Source organism: Mirounga angustirostris, unplaced genomic scaffold, assembly GCF_029215605.1.
Source record: "Mirounga angustirostris isolate CCGP_5_RB_7025 unplaced genomic scaffold, mMirAng1.0.hap1 SCAF_5, whole genome shotgun sequence".
Lineage (NCBI taxonomy): Eukaryota > Metazoa > Chordata > Mammalia > Carnivora > Phocidae > Mirounga > Mirounga angustirostris.
Genome location: NW_026991713.1, coordinates 17970511 through 17990926, shown reverse-complemented (window position 1 = coordinate 17990926; position 20416 = coordinate 17970511). Strand labels below are relative to the sequence as shown.

At 44.7% G+C, this 20416-nt stretch overlaps 2 protein-coding genes and 1 non-coding gene across 16 annotated transcripts in view; 1 reads left to right on the top strand and 2 right to left on the bottom strand.

Moving 5' to 3' along the window:
- Positions 1 to 5306, bottom strand: part of NT5DC3 (5'-nucleotidase domain containing 3) — a 62042-nt gene extending 56736 nt beyond the window's left edge. For 2 of the 4 annotated variants that reach the window (XM_064590722.1, XM_064590724.1), the window contains exon 1: positions 5023 to 5306. In XM_064590722.1, coding sequence (XP_064446792.1) covers positions 5023 to 5221 — 199 coding nt within the window. In that variant the 5' untranslated portion in view covers positions 5222 to 5306. The remainder of the gene's footprint in view (positions 1 to 5022) is intronic. The other 2 variants (XM_064590723.1, XM_045872728.2) reach the window with 2 other exon arrangements.
- Positions 5307 to 6825: 1519 nt separating this feature from the next.
- Positions 6826 to 20416, bottom strand: part of LOC123843363 (putative tetratricopeptide repeat protein 41) — an 86919-nt gene continuing 73328 nt past the window's right edge. For 10 of the 11 annotated variants that reach the window (XM_064590717.1, XM_064590712.1, XM_064590711.1 and 7 more), the window contains 2 exons: positions 7602 to 7731; positions 6826 to 7510 (listed from right to left, as the gene is read on the bottom strand). In XM_064590717.1, the coding sequence (XP_064446787.1) occupies positions 6832 to 7510; positions 7602 to 7731 (809 nt within the window). In that variant the 3' untranslated portion in view covers positions 6826 to 6831. The remainder of the gene's footprint in view (positions 7511 to 7601; positions 7732 to 20416) is intronic. The other variant, XM_064590716.1, reaches the window with a different exon arrangement.
- LOC123845078 (U6 spliceosomal RNA) lies at positions 7834 to 7941 on the top strand. Its single transcript, XR_006790923.1, has one exon. It is a non-coding gene; the product is annotated as a U6 spliceosomal RNA (small nuclear RNA).

Below are 20416 nucleotides of genomic sequence, written 5' to 3'. Positions count from 1 at the left end.
TATAGGGGAAACTGGCATAGGGCTTAGAGAAATCTAAATCTAAATCTAAAATTGACCTAAAAATAAAGTTTATTAAAAAAAAAAACACTTTAAAAAAAATGGAGTTGGGGGCGCCTGGGTGGCTCAGTCGTTAAGCGTCTACCTTTGGCTCAGGTCATGATCCCAGGGTCCTGGGATCGAGCCCCGCATCGGGCTCCCTGCTCTGCGGGAAGCCTGCTTCTCCCTCTCCCACTCCCCCTGCTTGTGTTGCCTCTCTCACTGTGTCTCTCTCTGTCAAATAAATAAATAAAAATAAATAAATAAAAATAAAATAAATGGAGTTGGGGCACCTGGGTGGCTCATGCATTAAGCGTCCATCTTGATTTCAGCTCAGGTCATGATCTCAGGGTCATGAGATCAAGCCTCGCATCAGTCTCCATGCTGGGCCTGCTTGGGATTCTCTCTCTCCCTCTGCCCCCCCGCCCCCACCACCCCACTCATGTATGCTCTCTCTCACTCTTAAAAAAAAAAAAAAAAAAACTTAAAAAAATAAATTAAAATGGAGGGAAAAAAAGAAGTGCAGAAGAGAAAGAGTAAAACAAGGAGTAAAAATCATCTTCCCTGGGCGCCTGGGTGGCTCAGATGGTTAAGCGTCTGCCTTCGGCTCAGGTCATGATCCCAGCGTCCTGGGATCGAGTCCCGCATCGGGCTCCCTGCTCCTTGGGAGCCTGCTTCTCCCTCTGCCTCTCTCTCTCTGTCTCTCATGAATAAATAAATAAAAAATCTTTAAAAAAAAAAAAAAAAAAAAAATCATCTTCCCTGAGCAGGCTTCATCCTGAGAGACCCTTCAAAGGGAAGACACCTGAGCAGATTGTTTGGATTAGGCAAGAGATCCAAGGACCAGAAAGCAATAACCAGAAAATGAGAAAAAACAATTCTTTTTCTCCTCTTGTAAGTTGAAAAAAAAAATAAAACTACATGTTTTTGTCTGGTTAACAATATTTTTTCTGACCTCTCATTCCTACAGACACAGCTCAAGCATCAGCCCCAGCAAGTGTTTCTCTCCACCCCCTGCATACCTGAGCAGCTATATGCTCTGGTGCCAAAGCCCCTGGGGTCTGTTGTTTATTTCCGCCAAGCTAGCCGTCACTTACCTGTTACCAGTCTCCCCATCCATGCAACAGCGATCCCACACTTGGTGCAGACAGGGACTCACCCACTGTGGGTTCCTCACTCTCAGACCTGCCTGTCTGTGAATCAACAGCATTTAAGTCCACAGCTAGGTGCTTAATAAATTCTTGGTGAATGAACTCATGCAAGCGGGGCATGTATATACTCTTATAGTCTTCCGCTAAGAGCCGATAGGGATGGTGCAGCCCCGGACAGGGTAAAAAAGGAAAAGTCAAATGAAAGTCCCTGTGTTCTCAGGGGCGAGACAAGGACCTCGTGGGTATGTGCTGGGGGCATGAAGATGAGGATGGGGCACACCGAATACCTGATTCACAAACCCGTAACACTTGAAAAGGCTTACAAAATATTTAGTCCAGTCGCTCTTTCTACAGAGAGACACTGAAGCTAGAGAGATCAGGCTTGGTCAAGGCCATGCACCTAGTTTAGCACTCCTCTAAGCTGAAGAGGACCTAAACCATAGAGCTAACTAAGCCACCTCCACCCCTCACTAAGCATTTGTCTAAAACTGGAAGTTATTTAGTAATTAATAATAATAGCTACTAACTACTGTGCATCTGCTGGGTGCCAAACCCATTCTGAAAATCCCCACATTATCCCCACGTTACTACTGAGGAAGGGGACTGAGGTCAGAGAGGAAAGTAACCTGCACCTAAGATCACAGAGGTAATTAAGTCTGAAAAATCTCCTCTGAGCTGTCATACTCCAAAATTTCACTGAGATTATCACACTCCAAAACCCAAACTCTAGCCCGATGCTCATCCTTCTCACCCAACACCTCAACTGTCTCACTCACCTTGTACACACCTTGCATGGATGGACTCATTCATTCCTCACCAAGACCTACAATGTGGTACTACCAGCATCCCATTTTACAGATGATGAAACTGAAGCTTCACAAAGAATGGCGACAATGCTGCCTGTAGTTTCTTATAAAACTAAACATACAGGGGCGCCTGGGTGGCTCAGTTGGTTAAGCGACTGCCTTCAGCTCAGGTCATGATCCTGGAGTCCCGGGATCAAGCTCCCTGCTCAGCAGGGAGTCTGCTTCTCCCTCTGACCCTCCCCCCTCTCATGCTCTCTCTCTCATTCTCTCTCTCTCAAATGAATAAATAGAATCTTAAAAAAAAAAAAAAAAAAAACTAGGGCGCCTGGGTGGCTCAGTTGGTTAAGCGACTGCCTTCAGCTCAGATCATGATCCTGGAGTCCCAGGATCGAGTCCCGCATCGGGCTCCCTGCTCAGCGGGGAGTCTGCTTCTCCCTCTGACCCTCCTCCCTCTCATGCTCTCTCTCTCATTCTCTCTCAAATAAATAAAAAATCTTAAAAAAAAAAAAAAAAAAAACTAAACATACAATTACCATTCAACCAAACAATGGCATTTAGAGAAATGAAAACATGTTCACACAAAAACCAATACACAAATATTTACAGCAGATTTGTAATAGTCAAAAACTGGGAGCAACCCAGATATCCTTCAGTGAGTGAAGTATAGTTAAGTGGTTCACCATAGTTTAAAAAAAAAAAAAAGAATGGTTAAACTGTGGTACACATGCACCCCATGAAGCACTACTCAGCAATAAAAAAACGCACTATGGATACAAAACACACAACCACCTGGACAACTCTCCAGAGAATTATCCTCAGTTTAAAAAGCCAATTGCAGGGCACCTGGGTGGCTCAGTTGGTTAAGCGACTGCCTTCGGCTCAGGTCATGATCCCGGAGTCCCAGGATCCAGTCAGTCCCACATCGTCTGGCATCGGGCTCCTTGCTCAGCAGGGAGTCTGCTTCTCCCTCTGACCCTCTCCCCTCTCATGCTCTCTCTCACTCTTTCTCAAATAAATAAAATCTTAAATAAATAAATAGATAAAATAAAAAATAAAAAGCCAATTCCAAAAGGTCACATACTCCATGATTCCTTCTACAGAACACTTTTGAAATAGAGAACAGATAATGCCCCAGAGATTAGAGAAAGCAGCGGGAGAGAAGTGGGTATGGCTATAAAGATAATATGAGAGATCCTTGTAAAGAACTGTTCTGTATCTTGACTGCAGAGCTGGATTCTTGAACCTACATGTGACAAAAAACTAAATAGGCAAACACAAGTAAAGTAGAAGTAGAGTACCCTGAATAAGATCTGTGAAATGTATCAGTATCAATATACTGCTTGAGATACTGTATCATTGTTTGGCAAAATGTTACCACTGGGAGAAACTGGGTAAAAGGTATCCCAGATCGCCCTGTATTAATTTTTACAACTGCATGTTAATATACAATTATCTCAATTAAAAATTTCAATTAAAAAAAGTCTTGCAGGGTGCCTGGGTGGCTCAGTCAGTTGAGCATCTGCCTTCAACTCGGGTCATGATCCCAGGATCCTGGGATCGAGCCCAGCACCTGGCTCCTCTTCAGTGGGGAGCCTGCTTTTCCCTCTGCCTCTGCCCCTACTCCACTCCATGCGCGCGCGCGCACACCCTCTCTCTCAAATAAATAAAATCTTTTTAAAAAAAAATTTTTTTTAAGCCTTTCAAGTCTCAGAGCTGAGCTAGATGATCTATATTTCTTTCATCTAAGATCTGCAATTTCCAGCGTCTGAAAAGCCAGTCTTCTTTCCACCGTACCACACAACCACTTCAAAAAACGGTGCAAAATTTAACTCTGAGCAAAGGAAAACTAAAAAGCCCTATTTCACAGAAGTCTGCATTGCTAGCCTCTTTGAGTTCCCTCAGAAAATTATCCCAGTTGGTGAAAAGAAGCCCCTTGCTTTCTTTCATTAAACTGCCAGAAGACTGAAAATGTGATCCTGCCAAAAAAAAAAAAAAAAAAAATGTGAGCCTACCAAACGTTCTCTCCCACCAAATACTCTCCTTATCTCCACTTGCTACCTCCACCCCACCTCACTCCCAAAGTACAAATATTTCAATTCTAAGTCTTCCTTGAAAGAAGCAGCACCAATGACTTATCACGGGCCCTTTACACCAGCTCCCAAATGGTCAGCTGCTACGGGAAGGTAGGGCAGCACAGGAAATAGGACAGAGGGTCAGGGGCTGAGACAGACCCCAGGTCAAGGTGTGACCTTGGCCAGGTTCCTTAAACTTGAGTCTCGCTTTTCCCATCTATAGGATGCGAATGTGGCACATTCCCTCGTAGGTATGAGAAGCGTTCAAGGAGACAATCGATGTGCCTGGCCCTAGTATTTACTCGGCCCTCTTTCCGCCTCTGCCCATTTCTCTTACTAACAACAGAACCAAGTTGATTTTATGTTCACCTGGCAACTAAGGAGTTACTCCCTGGAATCACCTCCTCACTTAGGTTAGTAGATAACCCAGAACACTCTCAAAGTGGGACCTCTCCTATTTCAAACATAGCAAAAAAAAAAAAAACCCACAAAAACAAAACAAAAAAAGGAAAATCAACTCCAGCCACTGCCACCTGCCTAGCAGCTCAGCTCCAGAGGAACTCGCCGCCTGCCGGACTCCGGCTGTTACTATTATTACTGTTGGTTACTCACAATACCTAACGGTGCATGGGGGCGACTGTCTCCCAAGCAATGCCCGCGGAGACCAAAGCGCTTCCGATGCAAATTTCTGTTAAAAGTCTCAAGAATTTATAAAACTGCTTTCCCGATAGGAGAAAGGCAAGAGTTGTAAAGTTTCTGGAAGCACATTTTTCCGCGTTTCCCGGAATCGCACTGCAGAGGAGATGTCGCCGCAGCTGGGACTGAGGGCGACCGAGGGTCACGATTAGAGTGCCCTGGCGGTCGGCAGCGGGACCGGCTCGGATCGGAGGGTGCCCGCTCGCCCGCTGGGGACCGGCCCCCGGGTACTGGAGGTTCCGGGGGCGCCACCGCACTCACCCTCCGTGCTCCTCTTCGCCTCCCGGTAGCGCTCCCACAGGTAGCCTTTCATGTCCGGGGCCGTCCCAGGCGCTGTGCACAAGGGCCGTGAGGGGCCCGCGCGCAGTCGCCCCCGGGCCGCACTCCCGCAGCCGCCCAGCAGGGCCGCCGCCGCCCTCGCCCCGGCCCCACGGGCCGCCGCCGCCGCCGCCGCGGCCATGCTTGCCGCCGCCCTGCTGCGAGCGGCACCCGGCGCAGGACACCGGGGCCCTGCCCGCGCTCAGCCGGCGGCCGGGCGGCTCCCTGCGTCGGAGCACGTGGCGGCGGCGCGGCCCGCCCCCTCTGGCCGCCGCGGGGTCTAGCCCTGCCCGGTGGGGGCGGGGCCTGAGGCGGGGCCCAGTTCTGCCGGGCAGGGGGCGGGGCTCTGCCGGGCTGAGCGCGGGCGCGGCGGCGGGTCTGGGAAGTCCCTGGATGCCCGGGTTGGATCTTTCCAGTGCCGCCCCTGAGGGGCAACTGGGCCGAGGTCCCACGTGTGGGCTGATGTGTTTGAAGGTCATCTTCTTCCCCCGCCCGCAGCTACCGCAGAGCTTAAAAAGGCCAGTGCCCCTCCAGGGATTCCTGGCTCGAGGGGGAGGCCCTCAGGACACCGCCTCCCTGCTCCCGCTCCCGCTCCTGCTCACAGGGTTGGTGCGCCTGTCTTCTCTCAGGTCTGCGAGGCTTCACCTGTTCTGTGCATTGTGGTCCACCAAGAACAAACAGTAACCACCACCATGCGACATTTCTGTGTGGCGGAAGCAGACTTGGCTGCTGCAGGCAAGACTGATGCGGCCCACCCAGAACCCGGCTGAGAATCCCTGAACTCAGAGGACTTCCCAAGCCGTTGGTTACTGTGGTTACTGATGAGCAGGGTGTTCGGTGGAGTACAGGGACTAACTCTCGAGGCTGGCACACTGCCTGGGGGACCCCAGCGCCGTGTGTGAAATCGGGCACGATTTGAGACAACCCAAGCATTCACGTATGCTTACGTTGTTGGCTGGAGGGCTCGGAGGGTGCTTCCTGGAACGAGGTGGCCTCTGAGTTAGACCGTTACAGAGCACAACTACGGTTCATTAAAGGCTTGCTGTGTGCAGTATCTCATGCAGTCCTCTCAGCAATCCTGAAAAGCAGGCGCTGGGGTTTCTGCCATTTTATAACTAATGAAAGAAAGGCTAAGAGAAGTGAAATAATTTTCCTGAAGTCAGACAGCTGAGCCCATTCTTCCATTTGGCTTGCTGACATAGTATGTAAGATTTAGTTGGGTGATAAGGTAGCCAATAAGTAATCCTTAACAGTCAATGGGTAACAAATCACTGGTGAGAGGCAATTGAAATGCTTAAAATAGATACCAAATCCATGGACTCTGGGACATTAAACTTTTACTTTATGGTTTTGGTTTATTCCAATTTATCTTTTCTTATTCATGTTTCATTAAAAAAAGTTTTGGTGATAGCAATTATAAATTTTGTTTACATGGAAAATCAATTCATAAATCCAAAATAAACTATAGCAACATAACTGTAACACAATTAGAACTTTAATAACACTGCTTCAGCATATTTTTAGATATGGAACCCTGTGAGAGCAACGTTCTTCTACCTACCATACAAATGTGAATCACTTCAAAATTGTTCTTTTTAGCTACAATCTGTTACATTTTAAAGAGCTAAAAAATTGAAACCCTAGACTTTGATCATCACCTCTAAAAGTTATAAGAGAAAATATCTCATCAAAGAGTTCTAAATAAAGACAGCTAGAAAGAAATTACAGACAAGAAAAAGCCCATGGTAATTTTTATACTTTATTAGTATCATTTGAGGTCTTCAACAATTTGGTTTCAAACGGAGGTCTTCTCTCAAAAAAACTCTTCTGGGAAATTGAACTGTAATCTGGGCTATGAAAAAACCACTTTTCTGATATGAGCTCAGATATGGATTCCCAGGGATTATTTGTACTAAGAGACCCTATTACCAAGGGATGCCGGTAAATGGTGGTGATTTGGCCTTTTTCACTCTTGCCTTTAGCTGACAAAATCCTGTGCCGTGAAAGCTTTACTACACCATCCATTTTACCCAAAGATAAGATCTTAGAGGAATAATCTTGCTTTTTCAACGAAGCTTCTTTCTCTGGGCCATTCCATAGCTCAACATTATTTTGTGTCTTCCGTGGGGTCTTCTCCTCAATAGAAACGGAAATAATGGGTCTCAAGACCTTTTTCCCTTTTCCAGAAGCATATTTTGATTTATCTGAAATTGTATGAGATTCCAAGTCCATGCTTTTAGCTCTCTGTAGCTTATCTGCATTCATGCATATTGCAGAGCTCACTGTATTAGAACTCTGAGCACTGTGGTAGTTTAATTTAAGCAAGTGCTCCCATAACGAGGTGCCATTCCTAGAACCCTCAGAATACTGCCGGCTGATGCCTTGAGGCCAACATCTCCTACTCCTGATCCACTCAATTTCCCTCAGAAGCCTGCAAAGGATCAAAAATCATCAAGAGGTCACACATCTAAGGTGAATAGCCAGAAGAATGTTTCTTTTTGAGACACAGAACAGAAACTCACTGCAGGATTCCATGGATTGATGAATGAGAAGATCCCAGGTAGGTTGCCCTTAAATCAAGTGATCTGTACAAATAGTCCACTGCTTCAGTCATGACGTGATGACCAGAGTCACTTATCAATAACTGACCTGCTGGATATTTGAAAATAAAAATATTATAATTTTTAAAAATTACTCCTAGTTTCACATATTTAAAAGAGAAGGGTGGAAAAAAATTATAAAAGATGGCATTGGGTGCTCACTTTGGCAGCATATATATTAAAATTGGAATGACACAGAGAAGATTTAGCATGGCCCCTAAACAAGGATGACATGCAAATTCAGGAAGCATTCCATATTAAAAAAAAAAAAAAAAAAAGATGGCATTGGAACATCATCTATTGTAGTATTCCTGCCAAAAAAAAATTTAACCTAAGTCTAATTATAAGGAAATAATCAAATACAAATTGAAGGACACTGAGGTGGGGAGGGTAGAGCAGAACCTGACCTAGACTCTTCAAAAATGTCAATGCCGTGAAAGATAAAACAAGCTTATTTAAAGGTTCTAGGCTAAAAAGAAGACAACCAAATACAATGGAAGATCTTACACAGGATTCTGGATTAAAAAACAAACAACTATAAAGAACATTTACTAGAACACTCGGGGACATTGGAATATAAATTGCACTTAGATAAAATAGCCTTATGCGATGGTTAAATTTTCTAGGTTTGATCGTTGTATTGCGGTCATGTAAGGGGAATGTCCTTGTACTCGGAAAACACAAGCTGAAGTATTTACAGATATAAGTGTCATATCAGCAACTAACGTTCAAATAGTTCAGGAAAAAATATATGGATGGATGTGTGTGTGTGTGTGTGTGTGTGTTTATGAAAGAATGCAAGCATGGTCAAAATGTTAACAACCGGTGAATATAGGTGAATTGTCTATGGGTGTTTATTATACAATGCCAGGTGCCACAGTCAGTAATTTGATATAATTCTCTAAAATGTGTTAAAAGTAAAAATATATACACATATATTTTACAATCTAATTTACTAGTGGTACTCATTTATTCATTTTACCCACTTATAAGGCTGCTTTAAGGAGTTGAATTTATATCCCTGGTTATAAACATAATGGAATGCCACTGCATATAGGGTCAATCTGGATATGTGGCAAAGAGACTGCCAAGAATATTGGGGTGAAAACCACTGGCAGATGGCCCAGCCAGCATCCCTGTATTAATAATAAGAAGAACAACCGTAAATAACGTGAGTGTCATCTGTCAGGCCTGTGTAATCCTGTAAGGTATAAACTATCATCACTTGTCTTTTTTTTTTTTTCTCCTCATTTAGGTTTTTAATAGGACACACATCCACATGGTTCAAAATGAAAATGTATAAAGATATGAAGTAAAAAGTGTCTCTCCCATCTCGGTCCCCATCTGTGCAGCTTTCTCCTAAAACATGTGTCCTTCCAGAGAATTTATGGTGCATATCCATTGTCTTTTCAAGAGGAGAAAACTGAAAGAAGTTAAGTAACTTGCTCCACTTCACGGTAGAACAATCCAGGGTCTGCCTCATCCCCAAGCCCGTGTCCTCGACTGCTATACTAAGCTGCCCCTTCCCTCATACTGGAATGTTTTTCCTTCTGAGGACCAGCTGTGGCTTCTGCTTGCAGAAATGTTCTCTCTCTGTATCTCTGCTTCATGAGTCATAACCCAGGTCTCAAAATCTGATAGGGACTTGTAGCTATTGGCTCTGCTTAGCAATCTGTGGCTATTTTGCTTCTTTTTGAATTATTTTCATAACTCCCTATGATATTCCCAGTTAGCCCAATCTAGCACAGCAGAATGCACTTGTGAATTACCCTGCTCAGGACGGCCACATTGCATTGGCCTTAACTGGCCTTTCAAGATAAGATAAAGTGAAGAAGAAAGCCAGAATGTCTCATGTGGCAGCTGAGCAAGAACTCATTCTCAGAGATCCTCCAGAAGCCAATAACCAAACCCCACGGAATGTTCATTCTGCCTCAGGCCCTTCAAGAGGCTCTGACTTGTCACACAGACCGCTGTCCTCAGCACACACCATTTCAGGCCTCTGATCCTCAGATTCCCTGTTGGCCACACATCTTGGCTCCCCAGACCCCTTTACCCTCGGGATCCATTCTGGACCTGTATCTATAGCTTTGACCTCAGACACAATCCAATTCTTTCTTTCTGGCAACAAGCATCGTAGCTGCCAAGAAAGGACATCCTTGCCTCAGGCCCAACCCCAGTCCACCCCATCCTCCCTTGGGATCAGTACCAGCTGGGCAGCACTACCCAGCCTGGTCAGTCCTCCCAAACCAGCGAAGAAGACAGACCAGGATGGGTTCATTTAAATTGGAGAGAAACCACTGAACCTCTTCTCACTCCAAGTCTTCATTCTGGAGGGGAAGGGAATCTAACATTAATTGGTTATTCTGCATACCTCACCTCATCATATCCTCAGAATAACCCTACACGCAGACATTATTTTCCCCTTTTGGCCAGTAAGACAATTGAGACTCAGAGAGGTTATGTCCAGAAAACAGGAGAACTGGGATTCAAAGCCAGTTTGCTGGGATCCAAGCACCATAACTTCTAGAAGTGGGTAAAGAGAACACTGTTCTCCCTGTTGCATTGGTTCCCTATTAGATTTTTCCATAAAAATATACATAGGAAGGAACCATCAGTTACCTTTTCCATTTTGTACTTGTGGACAGAATGTGAATCGGAGATGGGAATAGGTGGGACAGTCCCACCCACTACCTTGAAAATCTGTTCTCAGATTTTAAGTGGTACGTTCTCCTAGTCCTCCCCCATGCACACAGTTTTTTACTGCTTAATATTTTTTAAAAAGTGTTGTCTTTACTATTTCCTCTGGAAAAAGAAAGCAAGATATTTTATCTGAAGACAATCCGCAGTCCTTTTAAGTATTCTTCTAAAGTACAACCTTTTCTAGTCTTTATTCTACTGAAATTTAAGCCTGTTCCTCATGCTTCCTCTAATATGTGCTGTCACCTAATAGGTGGTATTTTGCAATGCCAGGCCTGTGTTTACTTTCTCATTTGCAATGCAGATAGTTGTCACCAGGTAGCAGGGAAGATCTCAGGTGTTGGTGGAGGTCCTCAGGAAGTCTCTCTGAATGGCTCTGTGGACCCTGCCCAACAGTGAACTTCCCACCCCCCCCCACCCCCTCACCCCCCGCCGTGTTGGGAGTGAATGGGCTGAGAAGTGAAGACAATCACTGTTTCTATTCTCCACCCAGAAGACGTGCTGCAAATGTGTAATGAGGAAGGAGGATTATGCAATATCTAGAAGTTCTTTGTTGAAAGTCTTGTTTTGTTCAGTAAGTATGCTATGTCTAAAGTTTCTTTGTCAGAAGTCCTTCAGTTTGAGAAATTAAGCTTGTTTGCTCATTCTTTCAATAAATGTGTGTCTACAAACATATTAGGGAGTGAGAAAGCTATCATTGTCTCAAAGTAAAAAGTTGCAATCAGATGTCTCCATGGGCCTTCAATTTCTGCCCAAAAGGAAATAATAAAAGAGGGTGGGTGTGCATTTGGGGGTGGAGGGGTCCTACGCTCCACCCCTCTACACTGAGACCACTGACTAGTCTGCTCACAGGGACCCGGCTGCAGATGGCAAGCAGCAACCTCTGTTGTCCACCTCAGTACTGCAAGAGTTCACTCCAGTTCAAGGGCCTGTGCAGACCCCACCTTTGGGTAGAGGGAACAAATTCATTGTTCTCTTCTTCACAGGTTTTTGTCCCTACCACTCCACCAAAACTGAAGGTTCCCTGTGACCTCTGTGTTGCAATGGCCTCTCAACCTGGTGGTCAGTTGTCAGGCCACTCCTGTCTCAGCTTCCATGACTTTACTGATTCTCAGCCTACCTCTAGAGCCCTTCCTCATCTTTGGTACAACTCTTCACCCCGCCCACCCTTTAAATACTGGCATTCTTCCAAGTTCTATCTCCTGCCATCTTCTCTTATATTCTTCTTAGCTCTTTCAACCATTCTATCAGGTTGAGCCACAAGGCGTATGCTAGGGACTCCAAAATATGTTTCTCCAGCTTGGTCTTCTAGCTCCTAAGTGCAAGACTCATATTCTCCACTGCCTACTAAATGTCTCCATGTGGGTAAGAGATTCAAACTCAACATGACCTAAATGAACTCATCATGGCTCCCACCCTAACGCTCACCCTGTGCTTCCTATCTTGGAATGGCAACAACCTGGTCTACCAAGATGCAATAACCTATGGTATAGCCATAAACTGGGGGATACCTTTGTTCCTCCCCTCACCTCTCACATCCAATAAAACACAGAGCCCAGGTGGATTTACTTCCTAAATCTCAAATACAACCCTTTCTCTCCATTTCTACTGTCCTTGTCTAACACAAGAGACTGTCCAGTTCCCTCTCACCAATCCCATCCTCTATTCAGCCATGAGAACATTATATCTAAAATACAAATCTACTCATGACTCTTCGTGCTGGAAATCCCACAGCAGCTCCCCTGACAAATCCTTTAATATGACAGACTGGATTTTCCATGCCCTGAACTTTGCTTTGTTTATGTGGATCCATCTTGACTGAAATGCTCTTCCTCACTTTCTTTGCCAGACAAACACCTGTCACGACTCACAGCCAAGTCACATTCCCTGGAAAGTCTTACTTGTTGCTTCTTTTATGTGCTTCCCCATATCCTCTATCAACATCTGTCACAGCACATATCACATTGATGTCAGTTATTTTTATGTGCTTATCTTCTCAACAAGGCTACAAACTCCTAGAGCCCACAAACAATACAAAGAGCATGGGATTGACAGTCAGAGACTGGGTTCCAAGTTCTCAGTCTACTACTTACTAGCTGCCAGGGTTCGGAATGTCATAAGGTCTTTTTGAGCCTCAATGATGTTATTATCTAATTAATAGGATTCTCTGACCAATTGTACCAGGGAAACTATATAACATATCTGCTATTTTCTCAGCTTTAAAATTAGCTGAGTAATCTCTAGAGTCCTTTCCAGGTTAAAAAGTGTTGTAAGCGGGGCCCCCAGGTGGCTCAGTCAGCTAGGTGTCTGACTCTTGATTTCAGCTCAGGTCATGATCTCAGGGTCATGAGATCAAGCCCCATGTCAGACTCCACACTAAGTATGGAGTCAGCTTGAGGTTCTCTCCCTCCCCCTCCCTCTGCCCTTCCCCACCCACCCTGGCTTGCATGCTCTCTCTCCAAAAAAAGAGGGTTCTAAGCTTATGAGGGCTATTTGACATTCTCCTGCAACCAAAAGTATTTACAAATTTATAACCCATTAAAAATGATGAAACCTGGGGCACGTGGGTGGCTCAGTCAGTTAAACATCTGCTTTCTACTCAGGTCATAATCTCAGGGTCCTGGGATCAAGCCCCGGGTCAGGTTCTGTGCTTAGCAGGGAGTCTGCTTCTCCTTCTCCCTCTGACCCTCCCCCTGCTCATTCTCTCTCTCTCTCTCTCCCCCCCCTCCCTCTCTCTCTCAAATAAATAAAATCTTTAAAAATAAATAAATAAAAATGATGAAATCTACACAACAAGTAGAAAGAAAGCCCTTTAACAGACATGCCTTAGACTGCTAGATTAACCAGGGCCCTCTATTTCCTCTGCAAAACATACTAGCTGACACCCAGGACACACTCAGTGCCTATAGCTAGTAGACTCATCTCTGCTGTGCTGACAGACTTCCGTTCCTCACTGTATGGTTCTAGCATGACCAAGAGTCAACTGGGTTGTTAGACTCATTTTGGTAACTAAATTAAGTTTAGTATAAACTGACGAGATATTTAGTGTGAAACGAAGGAGAGTTGTTTTCTATGAAAAACAGGCTGAATGCTTTGGAATTCTTTCAAATTCTGGGGCAAGGCAACAGTAAAAAGTTGAGGGAAGAAAGAGGTAGCAATCTGGAAGGATCTGGCATAGACTGCACCACTATTGTCTAAGGTCTCACCCTACAGAAGCCAAAACTGGAAATTGTGGGTGATGCATTTTGAGAAAGATGACATCTAATTCCAATCAGAGGACCCAATTATAAGGGGGGGGAAGGTCTTGAATCTAAATTTAAAAGTTTGGGGAAATAATTACATTTATATGTTTAAGTTAAAATAAAAAGCAGTCTGTCTATATCACTTGCCTGACCTTTTGAATTAAGGGACCTACCACTGTAGAGAAGAGGACCATGGCTGAGCTGAGCATTTAAAAATCATATGAGGAGAGAGAACTGACTCACCCTACTGAAAGTCACCCATCAGAGCTTTGGTTTAATTTCTTCCTTCTAAATTTGACTGAGATGGTTGGCATTTCTTTTTTAAAAGAATCCCAGGGAGGGGTGCCTGGGTGGCTCAGTCGTTAAGCGTCTGCCTTCGGCTCAGGTCATGATCCCAGGGTCCTGGGATCGAGCCCCGCATCGGGCTCCCTGCTCCGCGGGAAGCCTGCTTCTCCCTCTCCCACTCCCCCTGCTTGTGTTCCCTCTCTCGCTGTGTCTCTCTCTCTCAAATAAATAAATAAAATCTTTAAAAAAAAAAAAAATCCCAGGGAGAAGCAAGTAACATAAAGTTCATTGACCATACTTCTTCCAAAATAAATAATTCAGTACAGAACACTCAGCTTGATATAATGGAATATGAAAATCCATGTTCCCACTGAAATCATTTCTCAAAAGGCGGATTTAAAGCACTTAGAGAAGGAAAGCAGGAGGATGGCTCTGTGTCAGAGGTAGCTTGGAACGCTTATCCCTTACTATAGGGATAAAAGGAAGGGCATTATTTAATAATTAAGGGGCCTATCCATCAAGATCTAACAATTGTAAATATTTATTCCCCCAACTTGGGAGCACCCAAATATATAAATCAATTAATAACAAACATAAAGAAACTCAGTGATGATAATACAATAATAGTAGGGGACTTTAACACCCCACTTACAGCAACGGACAGATCATTTAAACAGAAAATCAACAAGGAAACAGCGGTTTTGAATGACACACTGGACCAGATGAACTTAACGGATATATTTAGAATATTTCATCTTAAAGCAGCATAATACACATTCTTCTCGAGTGAAAATGGAACACTGTCCAGAACAGATGATATACTGGGTCACAAATCAGCCCTCAACAAGTACAAAAAGATCAAGATCATTCCATGCATATTTTCAGACCACAGCACTTTGAAACTGGAAGTCAGCCACAAGAAAAAAATTAGAAAGACCTCAAATACATGGAGGTTAAAAAACATCCTACTAAAGAATGAATGGGTTAACCAGGAAATTAAAGAAGAATTTAAAAAATACATGGAAGCAGATGAAAATGAAAACACGATAGCCCAAAACCTTTGGGGTGCAACAAAAGCAGTCCTAAGAGAGAAGTATATACTGCATACAGGCCTACCTCAAGAAGCCAAGAAAAGTCTCAAATACACAACCTAATCTTACACCTAAAGGAACTAGAAAAGGATCAGCAAATAAAGCCTAAAGCCAGGAGACAAAGGAAAATTATAATAAAGATTAGAGCAGGAATAAATGATATAGAAACAAAAAAAACCAGCAGAACAGATAAACGAAACTAAGAGCTGGTTCCTTGAAAGAATAAAATTGATAAACCCCTAGCCAGACTTATCAAAAAGAAAGAGAAAGGACCCAAATAGATAAAATTACAAATGATAGAGGAGAGATCACAACCAATACCACAATTATAAGAGAATACCATGGAATGTTATATGCCAACAAACTGGGCAACCAGGCCTCACTTTGGGCTTCCATGTTCATCTCTGCATTGTCCAGTTTTAGCAAGAATCCTGCAAAGTCAGTTTAGCCATCCTCAATGTCTGATTACCCTGGACATCAGGTTCCTCATTCCCCATCACACCCCAGGTGTGCCTTCAGCCAGAACCCTATTAGGTTCATTGAGCCAGAATTTCTTACCCCTGATGTTTCCTCTCAGTAATTTTCTATCCACTGACCCCCTCCCTGCTCCTTGGCTATACATTCCCATTTGCCCATGCTGTATTCAGAGTTGAGCCCACTTCTGTACTGAGGTCTATTTTCCCCTATCGCAACAGTCCTAAATAAAATCTGTTTTTACTGCTTTAAGGTGCAGTAAATACTTGTTATGTGAATGAATGATAACACAAGTAATTAACATTTAAAATACCCTTGGGGCACCTGGGTGGCTCAGTTGGGTAAGCATCCCACTCTTGGTTTCAGCTCAGGTCATAATCTCAGGGTTGTGAGATTGAGCCCAGTATCTGGCTCCCTGCTCAGCAGGAAGTCTGCTTGAAGGTTCTCTCTCTCCCTCTGTCCCTCCCCCTGTCCCCCCAAATAAATAAATAAATCGTTTAAAATAAAATAAAATAAAATACCCTTAATAATCAGTGCTTACTTCCCTAAAAGTAAAAGGCCATGCAGCCTCCAGAGAAACTTCGGCCCTTCCCTCAATTACACAGAAGAATCTAAACTGGGATCTTGGGGCGCCTGGGTGGCTCAGTCTGTTAAGCATCTGTCTTCGGCTCAGGTCATGATCCCAGGGTCCTGGGATCGAGCCCCACATTAGGCTCCCTGCTCAGTGGAGAGCCTGCTTCTCCCTCTCCCTCCGCTGCTTCCCCTGCTTGTGCTCTCTCTCTCTCTCTCTCTCTCACTCACTCACCCTCTCTCTCAAATAAATAAACTGGGGTCTTACCCAGTTTAAGGGTTGTTAGCAGAGACAAGTTTAATCTGAGTGACCCATGGGTACAGCAGGGCAAACACCCAATAACCAAACATCTGCTCTTTATTGTCCCCGTGAATTGTGTTCCTTTCCGCTGAAGTCCCAGTTCTCCTCAGTTCAGGATGACATATATACCTCATTTTGCTTGTCTTTGGAATTTCTATGTCTGTGTGGATTCCCCAAATGTGCACTATTAAATCTGATTTTCTTCTGTTATTCTGTCTCATGTCGACTTGATTCTCAGTCCAGCTATGAGGACCTTTGAGGGGACCGGAATTCTTGCTCCCCAACAAGGGACAGAAAATTTGCTTCACTCTGAACTGGGAGACAGATTTCAGACAGTCTTAAGAAGCTCTAACTAATTGTAAATAATTTCCAAAACAATCTCCCAAAGAGAATAAGCCCACGAGAGGATCACGGGCCCCCCAGCCTTCTTCAGACTTAAATCTCCACTTGCCCACATGCAGGACTGCCTTCAGACCGGCACACCGCCGCCTCCTCCCAACACTGCCTGCTCTCCTGCTTCTTCACCTCGTGTCCCACCCTTTCTCACAGCCCCTCATGACAGCCTCCAATTTATCCCCTCCACATCCTTCTTTATTCCTATCTTTGTTCATGCAGGTGTTCTGCCTAGAAGTGCCCCCTTCTCTACCAGTTCACACTCTCCACTTCCTTAAGGGTTCCTCCCAAGAGGTTTTCCCTGAAAAACCTCCTGCTACTGATCACTGTCTTCCTTTACATTTAAGTGTGGACTATTAATTCTGCAAAGGGCCTCAAAGAACTCAACACCCTTATTTTAAAAAGTCAGAGACGGACCCGGACCAGAGAAGCTGTGATTTGCTGGGATCCCATACCTGATTACAGCCATGCGAGAACTCAAACCCAGTTCAGTCTCCTCCCCGCAGGCCATGTTCTAAACCTTTCACATGTTACATCTTTTATTACAGGCTTGTTTTACCTCCTAACGAAGTAAGTAGCTAGTGAAAGGCAAAAGTTGTCTTTTGTTTTCATATCCCAGGTATACTTAGGACAGTCCTTCAAGCACAGGGAACCTTGTTTCCACCTGTTTGTCTGTTACTGCATCCAGAAAAGACCAAGACAGATTGTTCCCAAATTTAGAAGGTATGTGTAGGATGATCTGAATTGAAATACAGGCCATATGGCATTCATAAAATTTATGTTGAAGGACCTAAGGGACAACTTCAAAGTGATAGGCAGCCCACTGCCGAACACCTGAGGAACTGGCCCCACAAGGGAAACAAGCTGGAGACGAAGGGAACAACAGTAGTTTCATACATGAGCCTCCAATCCAAAGTCACAGGGCAGATGCCAGCGATGACTTGTGTTAACATCCCCGTGGGCAGCTTCATGCGGAGTGCTCCCAGGGGGCTGGGGGCTGGGGGGCAGTAGGAGGCTTGTTTATCTTTAGAGAGTGCATAATTCTCCCAAACCACCCCAGATCTACAAACTAGTCGGGTAAGACAAAACATCCTTACAATTCCACCATGCATTACAATTTGTAAAGCGATTAAAATAAATGTGTACTGAATAAATAACTGCTAATCGTCAGTATACCATGGTTCTTTTCTTCCTCAATGCAAAATTACATTGTGTCAAAGGAGTGCTCTGATGACCGACGTTCCCTAACAATTTTACTACAGGGCTAAGACTTGGTTTACAATGGCGAGCGATGAGGAGTCGGGAGTATATGTGGCTCTGGATTACTTCTTATTTTATGGAGTCCACTTAAGCACATTCCATTCAGATAGACATTCTCTATTAAAGGTAGGCAAAGGGGATCCGGATATGCTACCCCAAAGCATTCCACATTCCTGATGACATAATATTTTGAGCTGAAGGCATTTGAGTTCTTAAAATCCTGTATGTGCCTAAAAGCAGAGTCCCCCAAAAGGACTCAAGCATTATAAATTCCTTCCCCAGGGCAACTCACATCTTCTCTCCTGGGACGCAAGAAGCTAGCACCACACCTAGATACACACTGTTGCAAACTACACCATTTATTCTCCTAAGGGTTCATTTATCTTTCCAAAAAATAATTTGCTTTTACCTTGAATGCCCTTATCTTTTCTCCACTTCCCTTTCCCCTGCTAAGCTAGGTACATAGACCCCAAGTCCTAACCACCCCTGGGGTTACTTGTTGCTGAGCGCTTCCATGTGTAAGTGTGATGCACATGCTAATCAACCTCTTATCTGAGAGCAAACGAATATATTATACTTACATCATAGACTAGAAACCACAACTGGCAACAAACTATTAATACAAAGCAACCAGATTAGGTGTATAGTTCCTTTTGCATAGATTTGCAACTGTATTTTCTGGTTGTAAACAAAATCCTTCATGCACTCAGCCTGGAAATGCTTACTGAAAAAACACTGTATACACACACACACACGCACACATGCACGTGCTCCTAAATCTATGGACTGAAAATAATCTTTCCCTGCAGATAGCAAGTATTTAAGACTTCTTCCTCCTTAGCAAATGACTAGGCTGAAAGCAATCGTGTTTTATTGTAAAACGGACAACAAACATGCACGCTGGGGAAAATGGTTGATTAACTCAGGGTTTCTCAATCTTGGCACTTTGACATGGACCTGGATAATTTTTTGCTGTTGGGGGGGGCTGTCCTGAGCACTGTAGGGTGTTGAGCAGCATCCCAGGCCTCCACCCACTAAATGCCAGTAGTGTTCCCTGCCCCCCAACCCCCACCCCCCGATCATGACAATCAAGGTTTCTCCAGACTTCTGTCCTGAGAGATAAAATCACACGGGGCTGAAAACCTGTTTAGAAGGAAGTTGGCCATGCCCTGTGGCAATGAGATTTCATGATCCCTGACAGTATTCCAAAATTTTTCTAGTCATGGCACTTGAGGTTTCTGGTCTAACCCACTGAAAGAAATAAAGCTGCCCACGGGCTAAGAGGTCTTTACCTGGCACACTGGGAACTCGCTCACTGGAGGCACCCCCACCCCCTCCCTGGGACTCGCAGCCCTGATCACCTCCACCCCCTCCCTCCCTCCAGCTGTGGCTGGCCTCCAGCCTGCTGTCCCAGCATTATCTGCAGCCCCCAGTCAAACTCTCCAATCTCCTCAATTCCCAGGTTTGGCAGCGACACTCCAGACAGAGGACAAAACTCACCATGTGGCCCCATCTGCAGAGCAAGCTAACGGGGTCCTGGGCCAAATAAGGAGTGAGGCAGAGACGGACAGGGCCTGGCCACTCTGGTCTCTGGCTGGAGCAGAGTCTGGCAAGGAGGACCCCTCTCTCACGAGGCCTCTGGGGAGCTCGTCAACAGTCAGCCTGGAGGATGGCCCTTCAAGTGGAGATAAATTCCACCTCACCGGGGCATAAGTTTCCTTATCTAGGTGAACTGTCACTAGGCCCTTCCTCCACTGTAACCTCATGGGCTGCACGTAAGCACATTCCTCTACAGCTTTGCAAGAATCATTAACCTTGTCCCCGTTTTCTTTTTCCCAGCACTCGCTAAGGGAACCAAGGAGGGAGGCTATCTGATAACGCTTGTTTTACAGACCCAAAGCCAACAAGTAACGCTCTGAGACCATTGGATGGAGCCCAGATGTCCCCAGAGCACAGTATCTCTGTTTTGAGCCTCTCCTCATGAAGTTTCAAGGCCCATCCAGTTCCCACCATGACCCCCGCATACCTTATTAGCCCCACATAAACTGTCCGTACGCTCAACAAAGACAAGGCAGGTTCAAGATGAATCCCTTGCCTTCCCATCGGGCTGCCCTTCTGATAAAAAAGCTTTCGCTGCTTCTAACCAGGTGGCTTAGATTGGCTAACTGGGCATGAGACAGATGAAACTGACTTCAGGTTCAGTAACGGTAGTGCCAGTGAGGAAGAAACAGCATTCACTACAAACCACAGGCAATAAGAACATTCTGGTGGAAGAAACTCAAAGAAAGGACGGGAACTTGTCCCGTGAAGAGAAGCAAAACAGAAATAATTGAAACAACAAGTAGCAAGAGGAGTGAAGGTACCCAACCCCGACCCTCTTAGGTTTAAGACCAATATTTTTCAATTTTTAACTTCCATTTCATT